Below are 17,835 nucleotides of genomic sequence, written 5' to 3'. Positions count from 1 at the left end.
GGAGAAACGAAAGCACTCACTGTTCACCTGGGATGGAATAGGTGGAGACACTGATGGGGAGGGGGGGGCATGGGTGCGTGTGGCAGCTTTTAAGCTCCGGTGTTTGGCAACATGACACCCCCTTGGGGCTCAGGCCAGGACGCCTGGCTCTGCTTTTGCTGTGCTCTCCCAGCTCCTTACCCATCCACAGTGCCTCTGGTCCCATCTAGGATCTCTAGGTCATAGCCGTCAGCCAAACACCAGTTGACGCTTGTCTCCTTGGTCTTCCCGGATTGCCTCTTGGAATCGTATACACTGACTCGGCCAACCTAGAAATTCCAGGAGCAGTGGGAGAAAGATGGAAACCTTTCAAGAAAAAGCTTCTGAAGCAGGGACTCAAGACTCACAGGAAAGAGGGAGTTGTGGGGTCATGATCTTTCCCCCTTATCTAGGATTCTGTTTGGCTAAGACTCAGACGTACTAACTCGACCTCAATTCAAATGAATTCCAGACTAAAAGAAGGAAAGCCCTTGGCATTCAAGAGGAGGAAAGGGTAAGTTCTGGGGAAACGAACTAAGGCTCCCCTTGCCCACACTGTACGTTTTTGCTCTGTTGATAGGATTACTTGAAAAGGAGAAAACGTCAAGGGAAAAATGGATGAGGTTATAGCACCTTGGGGTGGTTGACAATGAAGGGATGTCGGAGTCCATCCTCAAACGCACTCCCATCTCTTGTCACACGACAGCAAATGGCACGGGTCAGATGCCCTTGGCTGAAAAGGTAACCTGGGTACGAAAAAGAAACACACACACCTGTGTTTGCACCAAATGCTGTGAAGTGGCAGAGGCATGTGGGGAGTGTGAGGGTACAGACAGAGTTGTCAAGACAGAGAATCAACTCCCTACTTAGGAAGCACCTTCTAACTGTGGCTGCCCAGGATATACAGGGATCATCAAACATTTAAGCACAATACATAAGGTTCCAGGTAAGGCCAAGGGCTGAGGAAAGCAAGGAAACTCAGACACTGCAGTTTTAAGCTGCTGTGTTTAACTCATCTTGAAAAGACTTGGCTGGCATGTCGTTACCTAGGCTCACTGCCTAAACCAATCTTCCCATCACAGCAGACCAGACACTCAGAATCAATCACTAACCACTGCATCGAGCACACTTTGAAAAAGGGAGACATCATGTTAGCACCTGGCAACGAAGCATGCGGTTTGCTGGGATTTGGGCACCAAAATGACAGTCCAGTTTCAGCTCTCAAGACAGGTCCTTACCCAGTGTGACGGATTTGAGATACACAGGCTGCAGGAAGTGGGTCAACAGCGCCCCCTGCAGGCCGAGCACGTTCCAACGCAGGATCTTGTCACTACAGGACATGGTTCGGAGTCTCTCCCCCAGCCGAATGCCGTCCCACGTGGGCACAATGTCACTGGACTCCACTGGGATTGTGCCTTCTCCTGGATGGGAGACTTGGGTCAGACCCGAAGGGGCCCTTGGACCGAGCCCCTCCCTGGCGTGGTGTTTCTGCTTCCTAGACTCGGGCCAGAGGCTACTCATTCATTCGTTCTTCATATTATTTCATAGCACCTACTATGTGCTGGGCACTAGGCTTGGTGCTGGGAAACAATGGTGAGCAAAACCAAATAAGATCCTTACCTTCCTAGAACGTTTATGGGGGTGAGGGGATAGAAAGGGAACGGAGCAGACACTAAACACGTAAGTCAACACACATAAGAATTCTAGATGGTTCTGAGGGAGCTATGATGGAGGACAGCCAGGGGAACCTCCTGGGATAGGACTGTCAGGCGGGCTGAGACACGAAGGAGGAGAAGGAACCGCTGAGAAAGAGTGTTTCAGACACAGAGAAGAGCAAAAGCAAAGGCCCTGAGGCAGCAGGCGGTTTAGTTGTTGAGAGCGCTGACAAAGAGCCAATGTGGCTGAAGCACAGGTGAATGGCACGTTTTGCTTTTATGTGAAGTGTGGTGGGAAGCCACTATAGGATGGTGGGCTTTTTGTTTTTAGTGAGCTTCACTGAGATATAGTTCACCCATTTAAAGCACATACTTCAATAATTTTTAGTATATTCACGGAGTTGTGCAACCATCACCACAATCAATTTTAGAACATGTCATCACCCCCAAAAGAAACCTCCTATCCGTTAGAAGTCAGTACTTCATTTCTTCTTATGGACAAATAACACCCCATTGTATGGACAGAACTCATTTTGTTTATCCATTCATCAGCTGATGGACCCTGGGGTTGTCTCCACTTTTGGGCTATTACGAACAATGTTCCTATGAACGTTCCTGTATTAGTTTTTGTGTGGATATATGTTTTCATTTCTCTTGGGGATGTTCCTAGGAGTGAGTTGATGGATCATATGGTAGCTCTGTGTTTACACTTTAGGGTTCTGAGCAGGGAAGTGACATGATCTACGTTTGAGGGTCACTCTGATAACTGTAGAAGGATGGCCTGAAGGGAACAGGAGTGGATGTGAGGAGACAGTAGGAGACATTAGAGGACAGTGGAGGAGCGGGAGCTGGCAGACATGGTGGAGAACCAGCAGCCAACTAGTCAGGAGGGGAGCCGGGCACTTGGCGTCCTCCAGTCAACATCTCAGGCTTGGTTCTGCATCATTTTCTTTCCATTTTTCCCAAACTTCCCTGAGGTGATCCCATCCATTTCCATGGCTATAAAGATCAACCATAGGAGGATGACTCCCAAACTTTTATTTCCAGCCATTTCTCTCCTCTGAGCTCTAAGTGGGTACTTCTGCCTCCTATTTGATTTGGAGATCTCCCCAGCTACCTAATTCAAAATGGAATCTTGATCTTCCTACAGATCTTCTCTGACCTACATCTTGCCTCTCCCTGGAAACAAGACCCTGGTACCTCAGCAACTAATGGCAAAAACTTGGCAGCCGTGCCCTGGCTCTGGGACGGGCCTGGGGCTTCGCAGAGCTTTCTGGTGGGAGAGGGAGGACGTGTCACTCACCGTTCTCTACCTTGGTGCGGAGCTTGCCTTGTTTGGGATTCTCAAAAACAGGGTAGTGGCGGGAGTCTGTGCTCTCCACAGCACGGTCACTGCAGGACTTGTCAAAGAGGGCACCATCGCCACATGGGGCCGTGCTGCAACACAGGGGCATCTGTTAAAACCCACCTGTGCAGATATATCTCTTCAGTTTCCTGGGGCTCAAGAAGAGCTCGATGTGGGAGAAAGTAGGCTTCTGAAGCCTACTACGGGCTGCTGGAGTGGGCAGAAGCGCATGTGAGTCACTCCACACGGAGGTGTGGACCTCAAACACAAAGCCAAGTGTGGCCCATCGAACAAGCTCTGATTTACGGACCAGGAGAGCATTCAGACACCCAGCTCTGGAAGCCTGACAGGGCTGGCTCTAGCGGCAACAGAGACTGTACAGACCTGATATAGAGATGGAACGACACGGTCTTTTTTATTTGGAGTTTTTCTCCTCCCTTAGCAGGCTCAAATATACTATCCTTCGCAGTCTGGGGGTTGTACTTCATTAGCTCGCTGTAGAGAAACCTACAAGAAGAAAGTCTGGTTAAGAAGACTGATTCTGGAAACAGCAGTTGCTTCTATCATCTGATCCCAAGCAAGGACAAGGCTTAACAGTGCAGACCTTTCAGGGTTTCTCAGGTTGGAAGAGTTGGTGGGAAATTCTCCATGGGAGACCTCAGCATTTCTTAAAGCTAAGTTAGCCTTTCAGGTCAGTTCCATTTCTGCCAAGAGCTTCTCGCTCTGGCAGCTGCAGGGATTCTAGGGCGGAACAAACTGATTCAAGGACTATAGGAGGCTGTTGCTTCTCTCCCTTCATAAATTAAAGAAAAAGTGAACTGGAGGGGAAAGCTGGCAGGGCAATGGGTTTGTTTGTAGGTCCTCAAATGGAGATGGAAGGCTTCCTCATCCCTACAGCACTGAAGATCAAGAAGTCATTATGTGCTTTTAAAAAAGGGCTTGAAGCAGAGTTGGCAGAAACAGAGCTCTTCAACAGCAGGCTGAGTAGGGGCACGCAGCCGGGTCACAGAAGGGACTGATCCCGTAAGACAGGTTCAAATGGACAGGTGAGGCAAAGGCTGACACTGCAGGGTCGAGGACCTGCCCGTCAGGGGGGTGTCAGAGCCGCCACGCCCTGCGATCTCACTCACCTGATGAAGCCTCTCCGGGAGATGATCTCTGCGTGGCAGTCATTGACGGTTTCTCCCTTTAGGCTTAGAGAATCTCCTTTCACACAGCGATTCCCTGGGAAGGCAGTTAAAGCAAATGTGAAATTTCCAAAGGAAAACGATGATGGATAGGGTAGAGGCTGTTTGTTCTTAAAGCTTGAAGGCAGAAACAGCCTCAATTGATCAGATCCTGACTCCTGTATTCTTTTCTCTAGGAACTGAGAATTCATTCCCTGCTCTGAATTAACTGTAGCTAAAATGAAATACAAGGAGAGTCTTCTCTCTGCCTTAAATTCACCCATACAGGACCCCAGGAGAGAATGAGGTGCTTCCAGTCACTGCGGGGGGTGGAGAGCTGGGACACATTTCAGAGCCCACTTACCTGTCCCCAAGCTGACCACGACACCCAGGTCTTCAGAGTCTTTCTTCATGATGATGGCAGCCAGGATCTTGCGGCCAAGCAAGGAGGGCTGGAAACTGTTGGTGAGAGCATTGAAGCACCGGTGGCTCAGCATGGCTATCTGGTCGTGGAAGGTGCTGCCTGTGAGAGGAAGCTGTGGGGACAGGAGGCCATGTCAGGGCCACCGAGCCTCGTCTATGTCCACCATGTTTCAGAGTGGGCAGGGAGGTCGAGTTCTAATGGACTGGTGGGTCATCTTTCCCCCTCTCACGTTTAGTGTCCCAGTTCTAGGTTCTACTGAGGCTAATATTAAAGCCGAGGAATAGTTCACATGATAGCAAGTTAAGAGCTGACTCCACCCAGACAGGAGTTAGCAGGACCCCCAAAAAATATAGCACCAAAAGTAGACGTCTTAACTGTCTTTGGCTGTGCTTCTGGGGACCTTGAGAGGAGGAGCATAGTTCTTCTGAGACTGGCCCCTGTCACTGGGGTTACCTCTGTGAAACCCATGCGCTCTGCCTTCTCGTCCTCCCCAATCAAGACGCGGAGGGCCGCATCTGCTGCTTCCTGCTTGCCTTGCTTCTTGCTGTGTGCGCAGACGGCTGGGAACCAGCGACCCCCAACTTTTGCTTGGTAAACGAACCTTGGGGATGAGAAGCAGGGAATAAAGACAAGCACCTTACCCCGACAGCTGCTCCAGAAAAGGGCTGGTTTCGCTCAAGATGCGGCCAGTCTTGCCAACACGTGGCCCCATCACTCTTGACAGCTCTGTTCCTAAGGCAGCATTTCCCAGACTTCGGATATTCATGAATCACAGTGTGATTTCCGCTAGATCCAGATATCACCTGGAGTATTACTTACTTAATATTTTTCTCTAAGTTGACTCTTTTAAAATGTAAACACGTTTTAAAAGGACACTTCGTATCACTACTGTAAATGGAAAATGAGTATCACTTGCCATGAACTGAAGGTGGCTGTAAAACTGACTATGATAAAAATCATGTTTTAAATTCTGACAAGACTCTATTGCTTGTAAAGGCTCTAGGCCTGTCTTTTATCATAGTTTAGCAAGTATTAAGGAGGCTTTAAAGAAATACTAACACCACATGTGGACTTTCTTCTTAACTAAAGCAAAAATGAGAAGGGAATAACTTTCTCCCTGCTTGCATCACTTTTTAAATGCTCTGTCTGATTTTTTAAGTACCTGACTCCATTTCTTCATTCATTTCCTGATTAGCTCAAAAGGACTTAACCTGGAGAAGTCAGAGTCAAGGTCAGCCTTAGCTCAGGGAACCACACCTTTATGAGGAGTTACTTTTCGATTCCTGGAGGCCTTGTGATGGCTAAGGGGAGTGGAGTGTACCCTGGGCACTGGCGGAGCAGGGAGGCAGGCAGTGCTGCTGAGGGGCCCTGCAGTTCCCCTCCCTTCCTGGCTGGGGATCTCCACAAACACATCAGAACATGATGGAGCAAAACAGCCTGGGCAGCTACCAGACAAGGTTTCAAGAATACTAGCTTTTAACCAGATCCTAACCTGCTTTGGGGAACCCAGCTTTGGATAATCCAACTGCATACAACAAAGGTTTCAGTATCAAGATTTATCCACCAGCTCAGGCAGTGAAAGGAATCAATCTTTATGTCCAGCCATACTGAGCTTCTCACTATCCCTTGCTTATCCTAAGTAGCTGAATGCCTTTGCCTCTTTCTTTGATGGTGCTGACTGGCTTGTGCAGCCCAGTGGGTTAACGTTCAGCGAAGCAAAAGGACAGCGACATGAAAAGATGTTGAAGAGGGGATGGGGGCCAAACCACGTAGGATCTTGACCTGAGGGATCCAGGAGAATTTCATGAGTGTTCTATGTGTTTGAAAAGAGTATGAACTCTTATGCACAAAGATATACACATATATCCACATATCCATACACATACATACAAATATATATACATATGTATATATATAAAATAAAGTTTGTTAATTGTGCAACTAGAATCCATTAGAGCTGCACGGTCCAATGTGATAGCCACTGGCCACACGAGGCTATTAACTTTAATTAAAATTCAATACAACTAATAATTCAGTTCCTCAGTCACACAGCCGCTTTTCAAGTGCTCAGTAACCACATATGGCAAGTGGTTAGCCTTTTTAGTGGAATGCTGGAGACAAGAGCCCAATTGGAATGAATTAAGGAAGTGAAGACAATGAAGACATTGACTACAAACAATTCTTTTGAGAGGTTTGGCTGTGAGGGGAACAGAGAGATGAGGTGGTACCTGGAGGGAGATGTGGGGTCAATGGAAGGTTTTTAGAAGATGGGCACGGGCACGTTTGTAGGCTGATGGGAATGATCCAACAGAGGGAGCAACCGATGGAGAGAGGGAGATAACTGAAGGAGAGGACGAGAGGGAAGGGATCCAGGGCAAAGGAATGGGAGGAAGGATGCTTCCTGCATACTGGTACAGATGTAATGTACAGATGAAGTAGGAAGGTGGATTTGGTGATGGGAAGGTAAGGTGTTTGTCATTTGGTTATTGCTAATTTCTCAATTAAGTGTGAAGTAAGGTCATCAGAGTGAGAAAGAGGGGTTTTGTGGAAATTTGAAGAAAGAGGCAAAGGTCTGAAATGATTTTCTTAGAGTAGAAGAGAAAATGTAGTACAAAAAAATAGTAGGAAAAATGCCAGGGGCTTCCCTGGGGCTCCAGTGGTTAAGACTCTGAGCTCCCAACGCAGGGGCCATAGGTTTGATCCCTGGTTGGGGAACTAAGATCCCACATGCCGCATGGCACGGCCAAAAAAAAAGCCAGGAAGAGGACAAAAGTGGGGGTGGGGGGCAAGTGATACTCCCTTACTTAAAACCCTTCAATGGCTCTCCAGTGCTTGTGTGGCTGGAGCATAACATGGCCCACCCACAAGGTCGACCCTCCAGTCTCATCTAGCATCAGGCCTCCACTGTGCTCTCTGCTCCACCCATACTGGCCTTCCTGCAGCTCTCTACCAGCTCTGTGGACTTGGGGGTACTATCTCCTTTGCCTAGAACCCTCCCTCTCTCTTGATCATCCCTAAGATCTCAGCTTAGGCTCCACTTCTCAGGGAAGCCCTCTCCCCTCTTCTTACTGAGTCAAGTCATGCTACGTAGATTCTCACCGCATCATGCAACTCAAGCTCCTTATAATACATATCAAGTATGAGATCTTTCATTTCTTACATGATTATTGATTGATGTCTGACTCCTGTTCTAACAAATACAATGTCCTCTATAAATATCTGTTGAATGAATAAAGTAGGGAGACCGGGAGACTACTGCCTGGTTTAGGTGAGAGAAGACAGTGGCTTACCTGAGACTGCTGACACTGGAGGCGGAAAGAGGAGGAAGGGATCTGGGACAGAAATTGTAGGTTCAATAAGCAGAACTTAAGGATGGTTTGGCTGAAGGGGGTGAAGGGGATAGGGGAGATGGTCCCCAGATTTCTGGCATTTTACTTAATGGGGAGCCTACATATTCCCTATTAGGAATGTGCCTGGGTCACTTATCTTTTTAGTTGATGTTGCAAATAGGGTATTCTCTACTACGTTTTCTAACTGCTTATTACTGTATACAGACAAGTTCTTGACTCTTATACATCACTTTGTAGTCCCCCGCTCTCCTAAATTCTCCTTTGTCTCTAACATTTCTTCAGTTTCCTCATGAATATTCCAGGCATACCATCATATCATCTGCAAATAATGGTAACTTTGCCTCCCCTTTCCTCTCCTTACACTTACTTCTTTCTCTAAACTGACTGCATTAGCTGGTAATTCCAAAATGGTATTAAATGACGATGACAGTGGCATCCACATCTTCCTCCTGACTTGAATGGGAACAGTAATAAGTAAGCTGCTGACTTTGGACTTCAGACTTGTATTTTTATCATGTGAAGGATGTATTCAATAATTTCTATTTTCTTAACAGCTTGGTTTCTTAATCTGAATGGATGCTGAATTTTACTGCACACCTTTTTGGAATCTCTGGATATGATCATGTGGTGTTTCTCCTTTGACCTATTAATATGGTAAATAATAATAATAATAAATATCTTAATGTAGACTAGTCTTTGCACTACATTGAGATACTACTTTTCGCATTTTAGAATGCTCATGGTGTAGAGGAAGAGATTCTTTATACATCGTTGGTGGAAGCAGAAACTGGTACAATTTCACTGGAAGAAAGTTTGGCAAAATTTACCAAAATTTTAAATGCACATATACATGTTATTCATTGAAGCCTTATGTATAATACCAAAAGTTTGGAAACAATTCAAGTATTCATCAGTAGGGACTGGTTAAATAAATCATGATAAACGCCGTACACTGGAACCCTATACTTTGTAGTTATATAGAAAGAATATAAAGTTACATGAAAAATTTTGTAAGATAATACTTTTACGTGTAAAAAGCAAGCTAGAAATCAATGCATATATGTATTTCTGTGTAACAAAAGGGGGGAATATAATTGCTTGTATTTATATAAAGATACTCTGGAAGGATGTATAATAATGTAAAGTTACTACATGGTGTGTGTGTGTGTGTGTGTGTCTGTGTGTGTGTGTAAGAGCTGGGTCAAAGTGAGAATGAGCTTTTTATTTTTGAATAATATTTTTTATTTTGCATAATCTATTACCTATTAAAAAAAACCCTTAAAAACCAATGTACACAACTCATGGCCCAGAAATTCCACTCCTGAAAATTTATACTATAGACAAGTTCGTACATGTAAGCAAAGACATATAGTACAAGGATATTCACTGCAGGAGTGATTCTAAGAGTAAGACCAAAACCAACCTGAATGTCACCCGAAGTTAGTTAAATAATTACACATGGTGGGGCTTCAATAACAACATTTTCCTTCTTAAACTAGGTGGTAAGTAGCTGGGTGTCCATTTTTTTTTTTTTTTTTTTGCGGTACGCGGGCCTCTCACCGTTGTGGCCTCTCCCGTTGCGGAGCACAGGCTCCAGACGCGCAGGCTCAGCGGCCATGGCTCATGGGCCCAGCCGCTCCGCGGCATGTGGGATCTTCCTGAACCGGGGCACGAACCCGTGTCCCCTGCATCGGCAGGCAAACTCTCAACCACTGCGCCACCAGGGAAGCCCTGAGTGTCCATTTTAAGAAGACCTTTTACATCTCTTGTTTGATAAAGCAATTTAAAAATTGTAAGTATCTATTCAATGAAGCATTATGTGGTAGATATATACATGCTTATTTGTAATGACCTCTAAGACACACTGGTAAGTAAAGGAGTCAAGGGGTAGAACAGAAGATTATGATATATACTTACTTTAAAAAACAAAGAGAGGGCTTCCCTGGTGGTGCAGTGGTTAAGAATCCGCCTGCCAATGCAGGGGACATGGGTTCAAGTCCTGGTCCAGGAAGATCCCACATGCCGTGGAGCAACTAAGCCCATGAGCCACAACTACAGAGCCTGTGCTCTAGAGCCTACGAGCCACAACTACTGAGCCCATGTGCCACAACTACTGAAACCTGTGGGCCTAGAGCCTGTGCTCCGCAACAAGAGAAGCCACAACAATGAGAAGCCCACGCACCACAATGAAGAGTAGCCCCCGCTCACCACAACTAGAGAAAGCCCATGCACAGCAATGAAGACCCAACACAGCCAAAAATAAATAAATAAAACATAAATAAAAAAGAGAAAGGAAAACGTGCTAATATGTACATGGAAATTTCTAGAAGGACTCAAGAGACTGGTAATAGTGTATGAATCTGGTGAGGGAAACTAGAAGTCTGAGACAGAAATGAGACTTTTTGTTGCACATTTTTTCAATCAGCTTGAATGATTTCCTATGTACATATAAGAATTAAAATTAGTTTAAAAAAATTTAGAAGGCTCATGCTCACTGGAAGAGTGGCTGTCTTCTCTAGATGGCTGATCTAGTGTCTTCTCGGAGGCCCTGGGGACAGGGCTCCCTGAACATGCCCCTCCTGTCATTCACAGCTAATGCATATCCTTTCTTTCCCTGGGTTATAAGCTGTCCCCACTCTGTGACACACGGCTGTAGCCAGGACAGGAACACTCACTTGGGCTCATGAGGAGGTCCGGACTGGTCGACCAACTTGAACTCAGCAGCAAAGCCATGGGAGCGGGCGTACTCCAACAGGCCGCCCACGGGGTTGGTGTTCAGGTATCTGACGAGCTCGCTAATCCTCCTGACCTTGCTGGGCATCACCGATTCCAAGTTATCAAATGATTCCGTGTTCATACTTCCGGGCTGAAGGAGAATCAGCCAGACAAAGAGGAATCATAAACACTTAACGGAAACTCTGAGGGACTCACGGGCAATCCTAAGCCGCTCAGTTGCTAAAAATGACCTGTATCTTTTGAGTGGAAAACGGCCCCACCTGGTCATCAGAAGATGTTGAGCCTGTCGCCTCCCCTTGCAGGGCCTTCATGGCTTCCTCTGCAGCCATCTGCTTTGCCGCCTTCTTGCTGGGGGCACTGGCAGTGGGGAAAGTATGGGTTCCCATTGCAACGCAGTACTGGAACCTGACAGGAGATGAAAGGAGAGGATTAAACTGGTTTTGATGGAAGAGCTTTACCTAACCTTTGTCAGGTTGTCATCCTTCACGACTTGTAAATTGCCTTGCACACATCGCCTCTGTGCCTTGGCTCACGCAGTCACTTCTGCCTTGAAGAGCCGGTGCCTTTCACCCTCCTCCTGCCCCCAGTCTCTCTTAGCCTGGCTCACCCCTATTCAACATTTTTAAGCATCAACCTAATTTCACCTCCTCCAGGAACCCTTCTCTTGAACATGTAAGTCTGCAGAGCCTCAGAGCAGAGAGCTTCTCAGGTACGCCCAGGTCTTGCACCTTTTAGTCCCACCACCAGTAACCTCCAAGCCGTGTATCTCCCTTGTGCTTGGTCCCTGCTTTGCCCTTTGAACACCTAATCCCAGATTCTCTGCTCCACAAGCAGCAACCATGCTCTCAAGGCCCCCCATTTTCCATATTGAAAACAGGAGTGATTGCTCAGTGAAATAATCTGCCATCTCTGAGGAGGCAAAGAAGAAAATGTATCTCTCTCTTTTTTGAGAAAACCTCAGCAGAGATACATGATACAAGAGATGTACTTGGGGTCATGGGCAGGGCCTTCTCTGGATAGGAGGCGGAATTCACAGGAGCTCCCCAACTTGTGCACACACTCAAGCAATGTAGTGACGGGGTTCTTCCCAGAAAGGAAGGATGTTGCTGAAGGAGTGGTAGTCTGGGACTCTGCAGTCTGGAGAAAATGAGAGACAAACAAAAACAAAAACAAAAACAAACTGAGAAAACACTGGCTATTCCATCACAGCAGAGGGAATGGGGATGGGAGAATTTCTTTTGGTCAACTGCATGTTTGGGGCTGGCTTTCTAAAGGAAGAGGGTTGTGGGGATTTTCTAGGCCTTGCAGGAAACAGTAGTTATTTAAATGTTCTTCGTCTCACTTCTTATCTGCCAAGAGAGGAGACTGGATTCAATAATTTTTAACGTCTCTCTCAACCCTGAAAATCTGCAATTCCAGTTAGGTTGGGAGGGGGCACTAGAAGGGGAGCTGGGTATGAGAAGAGGAAAGGTGGGCTGGTGAGGCAGGGTAGAGGAGAGAGTGGGAAGCTGACTCTGAGACAGTGGGTTGGGTAGGCTGAGATTGTTTCAAGAGGGTCCCATGAAGTTCTGATACTTCACAGACTTGGAGAGTGAACTGATGTCCTCCCAGAGGGCAGGACACCTACCTTCTCTGATTCTTTCTCCGAGGAACAGTAGTATGATTCTTCTGATCTTCCACTGTCTTTGGCTTTAGCTTCCTCAAGCAGAATTGTCATGGCTTTCATAGCTGCATCCTGCTTGGCCACTTTCTTGCTGCCAGCTTCAGCTGGGGGAAACTCTCGGCCACTGATGACAACTTGGAATTTAAATCTTGATGGAAAGTGATTAGATGTGTGAACACTAGTCTAGGCCATCCCTTCTGCCCTCTCCAAAGAGATCTTCACCCTGGAATTTCCTGCTACACTAAGGGGCTTGTTGACTTGTGAAGGAGATGGAGGATAGGCCAAGGGACTCCTGTCCCTTTGGAGGCTCAGCCTGTTCCTATTTTTTTGGAAACAAAGCAGCCAGTGACTCTCTCTCCAAGCTCATTAGAGCAAACATAGCCACAGGTGATAGGAAACTAGCTCAAGGGAAACCCACTATCTTTTAGCAATGAATTAAGATCAAGTCTGTACAAAAAATGATGAGCTATAAAATCACCACTACAGTCTTGTTAGCAACCAAAGAGCCTTTACCCTAAAGCAATGGTGGTAGACTTGGCCACCTCAAGGGCAGCTCCTAAGGAAAGCGAAGGCTTCTTACAGTGCAGTCTCACACTCCCCAGACACCTACAGGGATCAGATACCTGCCCCTTTTGGGGGCCTATTTTCGTCCCCAACCTACCCTCAGAGATACACCACTCTCATGGTTTCTTTTGAGTCATCCTACAGCTCTATCTGTCTGATGCCTGAGATGAAAGGAATTTCCCCTTGTTATGCAGAGAACCAAAAAGCATTTGTTCTAGGCCCCTGGACTTAGCTTAGACAGCCTCTGTTCAAGCTTTCATATTTGTTCAGCTCTTTGCTCAATCTGGGATTTCATTTAGAAAAGTAGGTCAAATTTCTTATTTCCTGGGTCTTCTGAAATATTTGAGCATGGCATCAATGTTTCTTATAGCTGGAGTCCAAAGAAAGGTTAACCACAAAACCCACTGCTGTTCCCCAACTCTGGGAAGGGGGATGGTGGGAGAAGAAAGAGAATGACAGCCATCCAGTCTCTACCCCAGACAGAAGCACACCAGTCCTGGCCCTGTCAGCTTCTGGACAGACGCACCCCCTCTTCTTAACAGCTCTCCTGCAATGCCATCTCAGTGTCATGAAGACAGAATAAGGAGGAAGGGTCACCGCCGGGAATCCTTTACCCTCAGACACCAGGCTACGGTTAATGTAAAGGTTAGTGGGATTCTGTGCTGGCCTCACTGGCGTGCGGTCACTCAGCTGCAGTGGTTTCAGCTCTCCGCTAGGCCCTGCAGCAGCTCCTGGGCCCACCTGTCTTCCTCAATCTGTCCGCTGGCTTGGAAGAGCCTATGGTGCAGGGCCGGGCCAGCTGTCTGAGTGAGGTAATTTCTGATTTCACAGCTTAGGAGCAGCAGCAAGTGCTAGCCCACCCATCTGTGCAGAGGCGGTGTGTAAAATTAGAACCACCACCTTCAACAGGCAGGCAGCCGTGCACTCTACAGCATCCTTTCCCTACGGGAGCTGAGCAGGAGGGGGTGGGGAGGTGCAGTTTGGACCCGCTGCTACTTAGCAGCACAACCCACCCTTACTCTCTGTGTGCAGACTGCCGCTACCCACCTGTTCCTGCACCCCCTGGGGACTCAGCTCGGGGGGAGGGAGGACGGCACATGGAAGGGAGCGGGAAGGGCGTCAAGTCTTCATTACCTCTGGCCTTAGGAGGCAGGCATAACACTGATGCATGACAGCTAATCATCTCCAAAGAAGCTTCGTTTTAGCCAAGGCTGCCAACCTCCCCCTTGCTCAGCCAAGATTTTGGCTGGGCCGAGGTCTACATTCCCTGCTCAAGATGTGGAGGAAGGGCCAGACAAGGGTGATTCAGCCCACAGGCAGGAAAAAAGAGGGAAAAGACAGGGGCCACCAACTGGCACTGCTCACGAGTCAGCAGAGACTCCATCAGGAGCAAGAGTGCCTGACCCCAACCTTAGGCACAAATCCTGGGTGGTCTCTTACCGAGGTTCATGGGGTGGTCCACTCTGCTCTATCAGGTTGAACTCACAGGTCTGACTAGCGAACTGAGCATATTCTAACAGGCCGCTGATGGGGTTCTTCAGCTGGCACTCTGTCAGTTTCTTGTAGGGTGAACACCGTGGTAAGCCATGACTGTAGAAGGAGGGCATCTCCATGATGGCTCGAAACTCACCTGGTGCCGCGTGGATACTATTCAAGTCATCCGGGATGTCATCTGTGGCCCACTGGCCATTTTCAAAGTCAACATACCCTGTTTTGGAGGGGCCATTGTCATGAACAGGTGGTTTCAGTTTTATTGGTTCTGGTGTGACCTCTTGCCTAGTTTCTAACTTTACGACGGGTTCCTGCCCATTCTCCACTTTTTCTGTGGTGTCCATGCTGTTTGAGGCATCTGACGCAGGTAAGTTGCAGGTGGGGAGCTCTGCGATTTTTCTGGTCTCCTGGATAGCAGCTTGAGTGGTTTCCGGAACGTTGTTCGTGTTTCTCTTGATCTGTATCCTCTCCCGCTTCTTATCGGTCAAATGCCATATGGGAGGGGTCGTCCCTTGCCTGTAGACGTCCCCCTGCCTTTCCAAGTCAATCAGCACGGCAGTCACATCTCGGGCCCTGGTGAAGCCAATGTTTTTAGCCAAATTCAGGGCAGAGGAGTTGGACACATTAAACAGGTAATCGCAGATCTTTTCCTTGATCTCAGCCATGTCGAGAGGCTCAGGAGGATCTTCCAAGCCAGATGTGAGGCTTCTGTCTTCAGTTTCCAAACTGAAGTCTGAGCTTGGAGCTCCCTGGCTATGACTGTCTGCTCTTGCTACTTGGCTGGGCTGGTTCCAAGCCTGAACCGGAACTGAAAGTCTCCACAAAGGGGGCGTTCCTGCCTCCCGATGCAGCTTACCCTTCTTTGCCAGAGAGTATAAAACTCGATTGATTTCCTTCTTTTGGGCTTGGAGTTTCCTGGCCAGATCAAGTGCTGTGGTGGCCTTCCTTTCCCCAAGCTCCTCCAAGAGCTCTAAGATCCTTTGTTCCTGATCCTGGCTGATAGTCAGTTCCCGGAAACGTGAGGAGAGCGTATCAACACCTCTCCATGGCTGAACCCAGCCACGTGGGGTAGGATGCTGGAACCCTCCTGGGAGCACCTGACTTCTGAGAGGCACGCCCCTGAGGACACCCGGGATCTGAAGGTACCCGCCTCTGGCAGGTGGTCCTGGAAACCTTGGCCCGAGTCCAGGAAGGAACAGTGGCAGTGATGGTGCCTGCTTTCCAATTAGGGGTGCTTCTGGGAGTTGCCCCTTGAGAAACTCTATTTGCTGGAGCCGGAAACTATTAGGATAAGATCCCAGCCCCGGCTGCTGGTGTCTGAGCTTGCTGTGCTCATAGCCTTGAACGGGATGGGTTTGGTATCTGTTGAGGGAACACCCCTGCAGAACAAGAAGATGGAAAAGAAAGTGAATTGGGACTGCAGCGGCGAGCCTGTCCCTCCCCGCTGCCTGGGGTGGGTGTGAGGGCTGCACCTGATTCCTAATAAGCTGAGAAGGCAAGTGAGACGTGGGCCTGTGACCTAGCTAGGGTGGCCCGCCCACCTCATAAGTACTACCTGTGGACCCGACAGTGGGAAGAGATGGAAGAGCAGGAAGCAAGACGTGTAGAGTCACAGTGCTCGCCGTTCTGGTAAACGGGCGGCGGTCTGAGAGAAGATGGCGTAGCTTGTGGCCTACAGAACCGGGTTCTAAAGACACGCTGTGGAAGTGGCTATTGGGGAGTAGCTAAAGGGGTGTGGGAGGCTAGGGCCGAGGTATCCAGGAAGAGACGCTGCCAACTCTGCACAGCCAGGGGAGCCTGGTGGTTTGGGTAGAAGTGCCCAGTGTCCCTTCCAAGCCTGGGCACCACACTGAAGGACGAGAACCATGTGTCTTTTTTCTAAGGACAAAAGGGACCCTGGGGGTGTCAGTAAATACCCTGCTGCCCGTCCCCAGGGCTTGCATATCTAGGAACAATGATTCCTCATGCTCACATTCCCCTTGTCTGATTCTCCTGAAGGCTACAGGGACCTGCAGGCAGCTGCGTCCCTTTCTTCAATAACTTCAGCCTTCTACTCCCCAACCCCTGCGCCCCGTCACAATGAGCGGATTTTAGCACTCTTGCTGGTCAAGCTCACAGCATGCTCACTGCACATCTCCTTAGTGCGGCTCCAATGATGGCCACCTCCACCTTTCAGCCACACAAGCGGCTTGTGCGGCTCCTCATTCAATCTCACTGTTACTTGAGCCGGGCCACTATCAAACCTCAAACCCCGAAACTTTTCCAAGGTCAGTGAACTTTTTCTGTAAAGGGCCGGAGGGGCATTCAACTGTAGCACAAAAGCAGCTACAGGCAAAATGTAAAACTTCCTTTTACAAAACCAAGGGGAAGGCTGCACTTGGCCCGCAGGCCGCAGTTTGCAGACTCTTGCTCTTCTCAGCCAACAACTTCTCTGTGTTTCTACCTCCACCCCTGTAGCTGCAGGTCAGCCACTCCTGGTTTGTCTCCATTCTGGCTTCACACACCTCCTCATTCAGCCTGGATCTCATGGTCAGTTCCCTTCACCACCCAAGGCCTCCTGTCCCCTTTTTCTGTTCCAAAGGTTCCAAATGGTGCTGGAGGAGGATACCGCCTCACCACGCTAAATTCCTGCTCTTGAACTTCTGTTAGGTTTTCACACGTTTGGTGGTCAATTCAGTACAACAAACGTGCGCTGACTCAATGTGGATTGAGCTCTCTTCTTTAAAAATTCTCCTCCAATGGCTTGGCTACCACCTGTGCTGAAGCTTAAGACCTGAATTTTCAAATGCCTAGACGACGTCTGTCCCCTTAGATATCCTGCCATTACCTCAAACGCCACGCATTCTGAACTAAATTAATCTTTTCCCTCAATCCAGCCCCTTCTCCCGCTGTTCTTATTACTGTTAATGGCAGCATTCTCCTCTGAGTTATTAAGGCTGGAAACCTGATCATCTTTTCTGCCTGCCTGCCTGCCTTCCTCCCTCCCTCCCTCATCTCTCACACCTCATCAGGTAGGTGCCAAAGTCCTATCTTGTCTACCACCTCTATCTTTTCTCTTAAACATGTCTTTTTCCAGTTCTAGACCCTCATTACCTCTCACATGGGCTACCACAAGTGCCTCTCATCGTTCCATCCCTCTACATTCCAGTGCAACGTGCCTGCTTTTCCCCTTACTGCCACCTATGACAACTCACTACAGATCTCTCTAACTGCCACCTTCTTCAGGAGACTTCCGACTCCGCCCCACCCCCCGCCGCCCCCATGAGAGTTTCCTCTCCTTGAACTCCCATCCAGCACCTGTTACACCACTTACTTTACCTTTTATCATAGCTACTGATTTTTTTTAATGGCACATATAGATTGTAGTGTGTCTGAAAGGTGATTAACAAATATTAGGTACCCTAGAAATTATTCTCAGCTCTC

The 17,835-nt window shown here is 48.1% G+C and overlaps 1 protein-coding gene across 7 annotated transcripts in view; it reads right to left on the bottom strand.

Annotated features, from left to right (window-relative positions):
• The window catches only part of ADAR (adenosine deaminase RNA specific), a 40,359-nt gene that overhangs the window by 2,795 nt on the left and 19,729 nt on the right, over positions 1-17,835 (bottom strand). For 3 of the 7 annotated variants that reach the window (XM_089914519.1, XM_089914536.1, XM_022559235.3), the window contains exons 2-14: positions 14,362-15,791; positions 12,322-12,505; positions 11,683-11,831; positions 10,955-11,099; positions 10,634-10,824; positions 4,984-5,209; positions 4,549-4,720; positions 4,149-4,242; positions 3,403-3,525; positions 2,977-3,110; positions 1,257-1,439; positions 652-764; positions 181-308 (exon numbers count right to left, since the gene is read on the bottom strand). In XM_089914519.1, the coding sequence (XP_089770645.1) occupies positions 181-308; positions 652-764; positions 1,257-1,439; positions 2,977-3,110; positions 3,403-3,525; positions 4,149-4,242; positions 4,549-4,720; positions 4,984-5,209; positions 10,634-10,824; positions 10,955-11,099; positions 11,683-11,831; positions 12,322-12,505; positions 14,362-15,791 (3,272 nt within the window). The remainder of the gene's footprint in view (positions 1-180; positions 309-651; positions 765-1,256; positions 1,440-2,976; positions 3,111-3,402; positions 3,526-4,148; positions 4,243-4,548; positions 4,721-4,983; positions 5,210-10,633; positions 10,825-10,954; positions 11,100-11,682; positions 11,832-12,321; positions 12,506-14,361; positions 15,792-17,835) is intronic. The other 4 variants (XM_089914526.1, XM_022559237.3, XM_089914523.1 and 1 more) reach the window with 3 other exon arrangements.

Source organism: Delphinapterus leucas, chromosome 1, assembly GCF_059928025.1.
Source record: "Delphinapterus leucas isolate spDelLeu-1000000601 "Yukka" chromosome 1, BTC_Dleu_Yukka2, whole genome shotgun sequence".
Taxonomy (NCBI): domain Eukaryota; kingdom Metazoa; phylum Chordata; class Mammalia; order Artiodactyla; family Monodontidae; genus Delphinapterus; species Delphinapterus leucas.
Note: the sequence above shows the minus strand (reverse complement) of the source record. Positions and strands in the feature narration are given on the sequence as shown.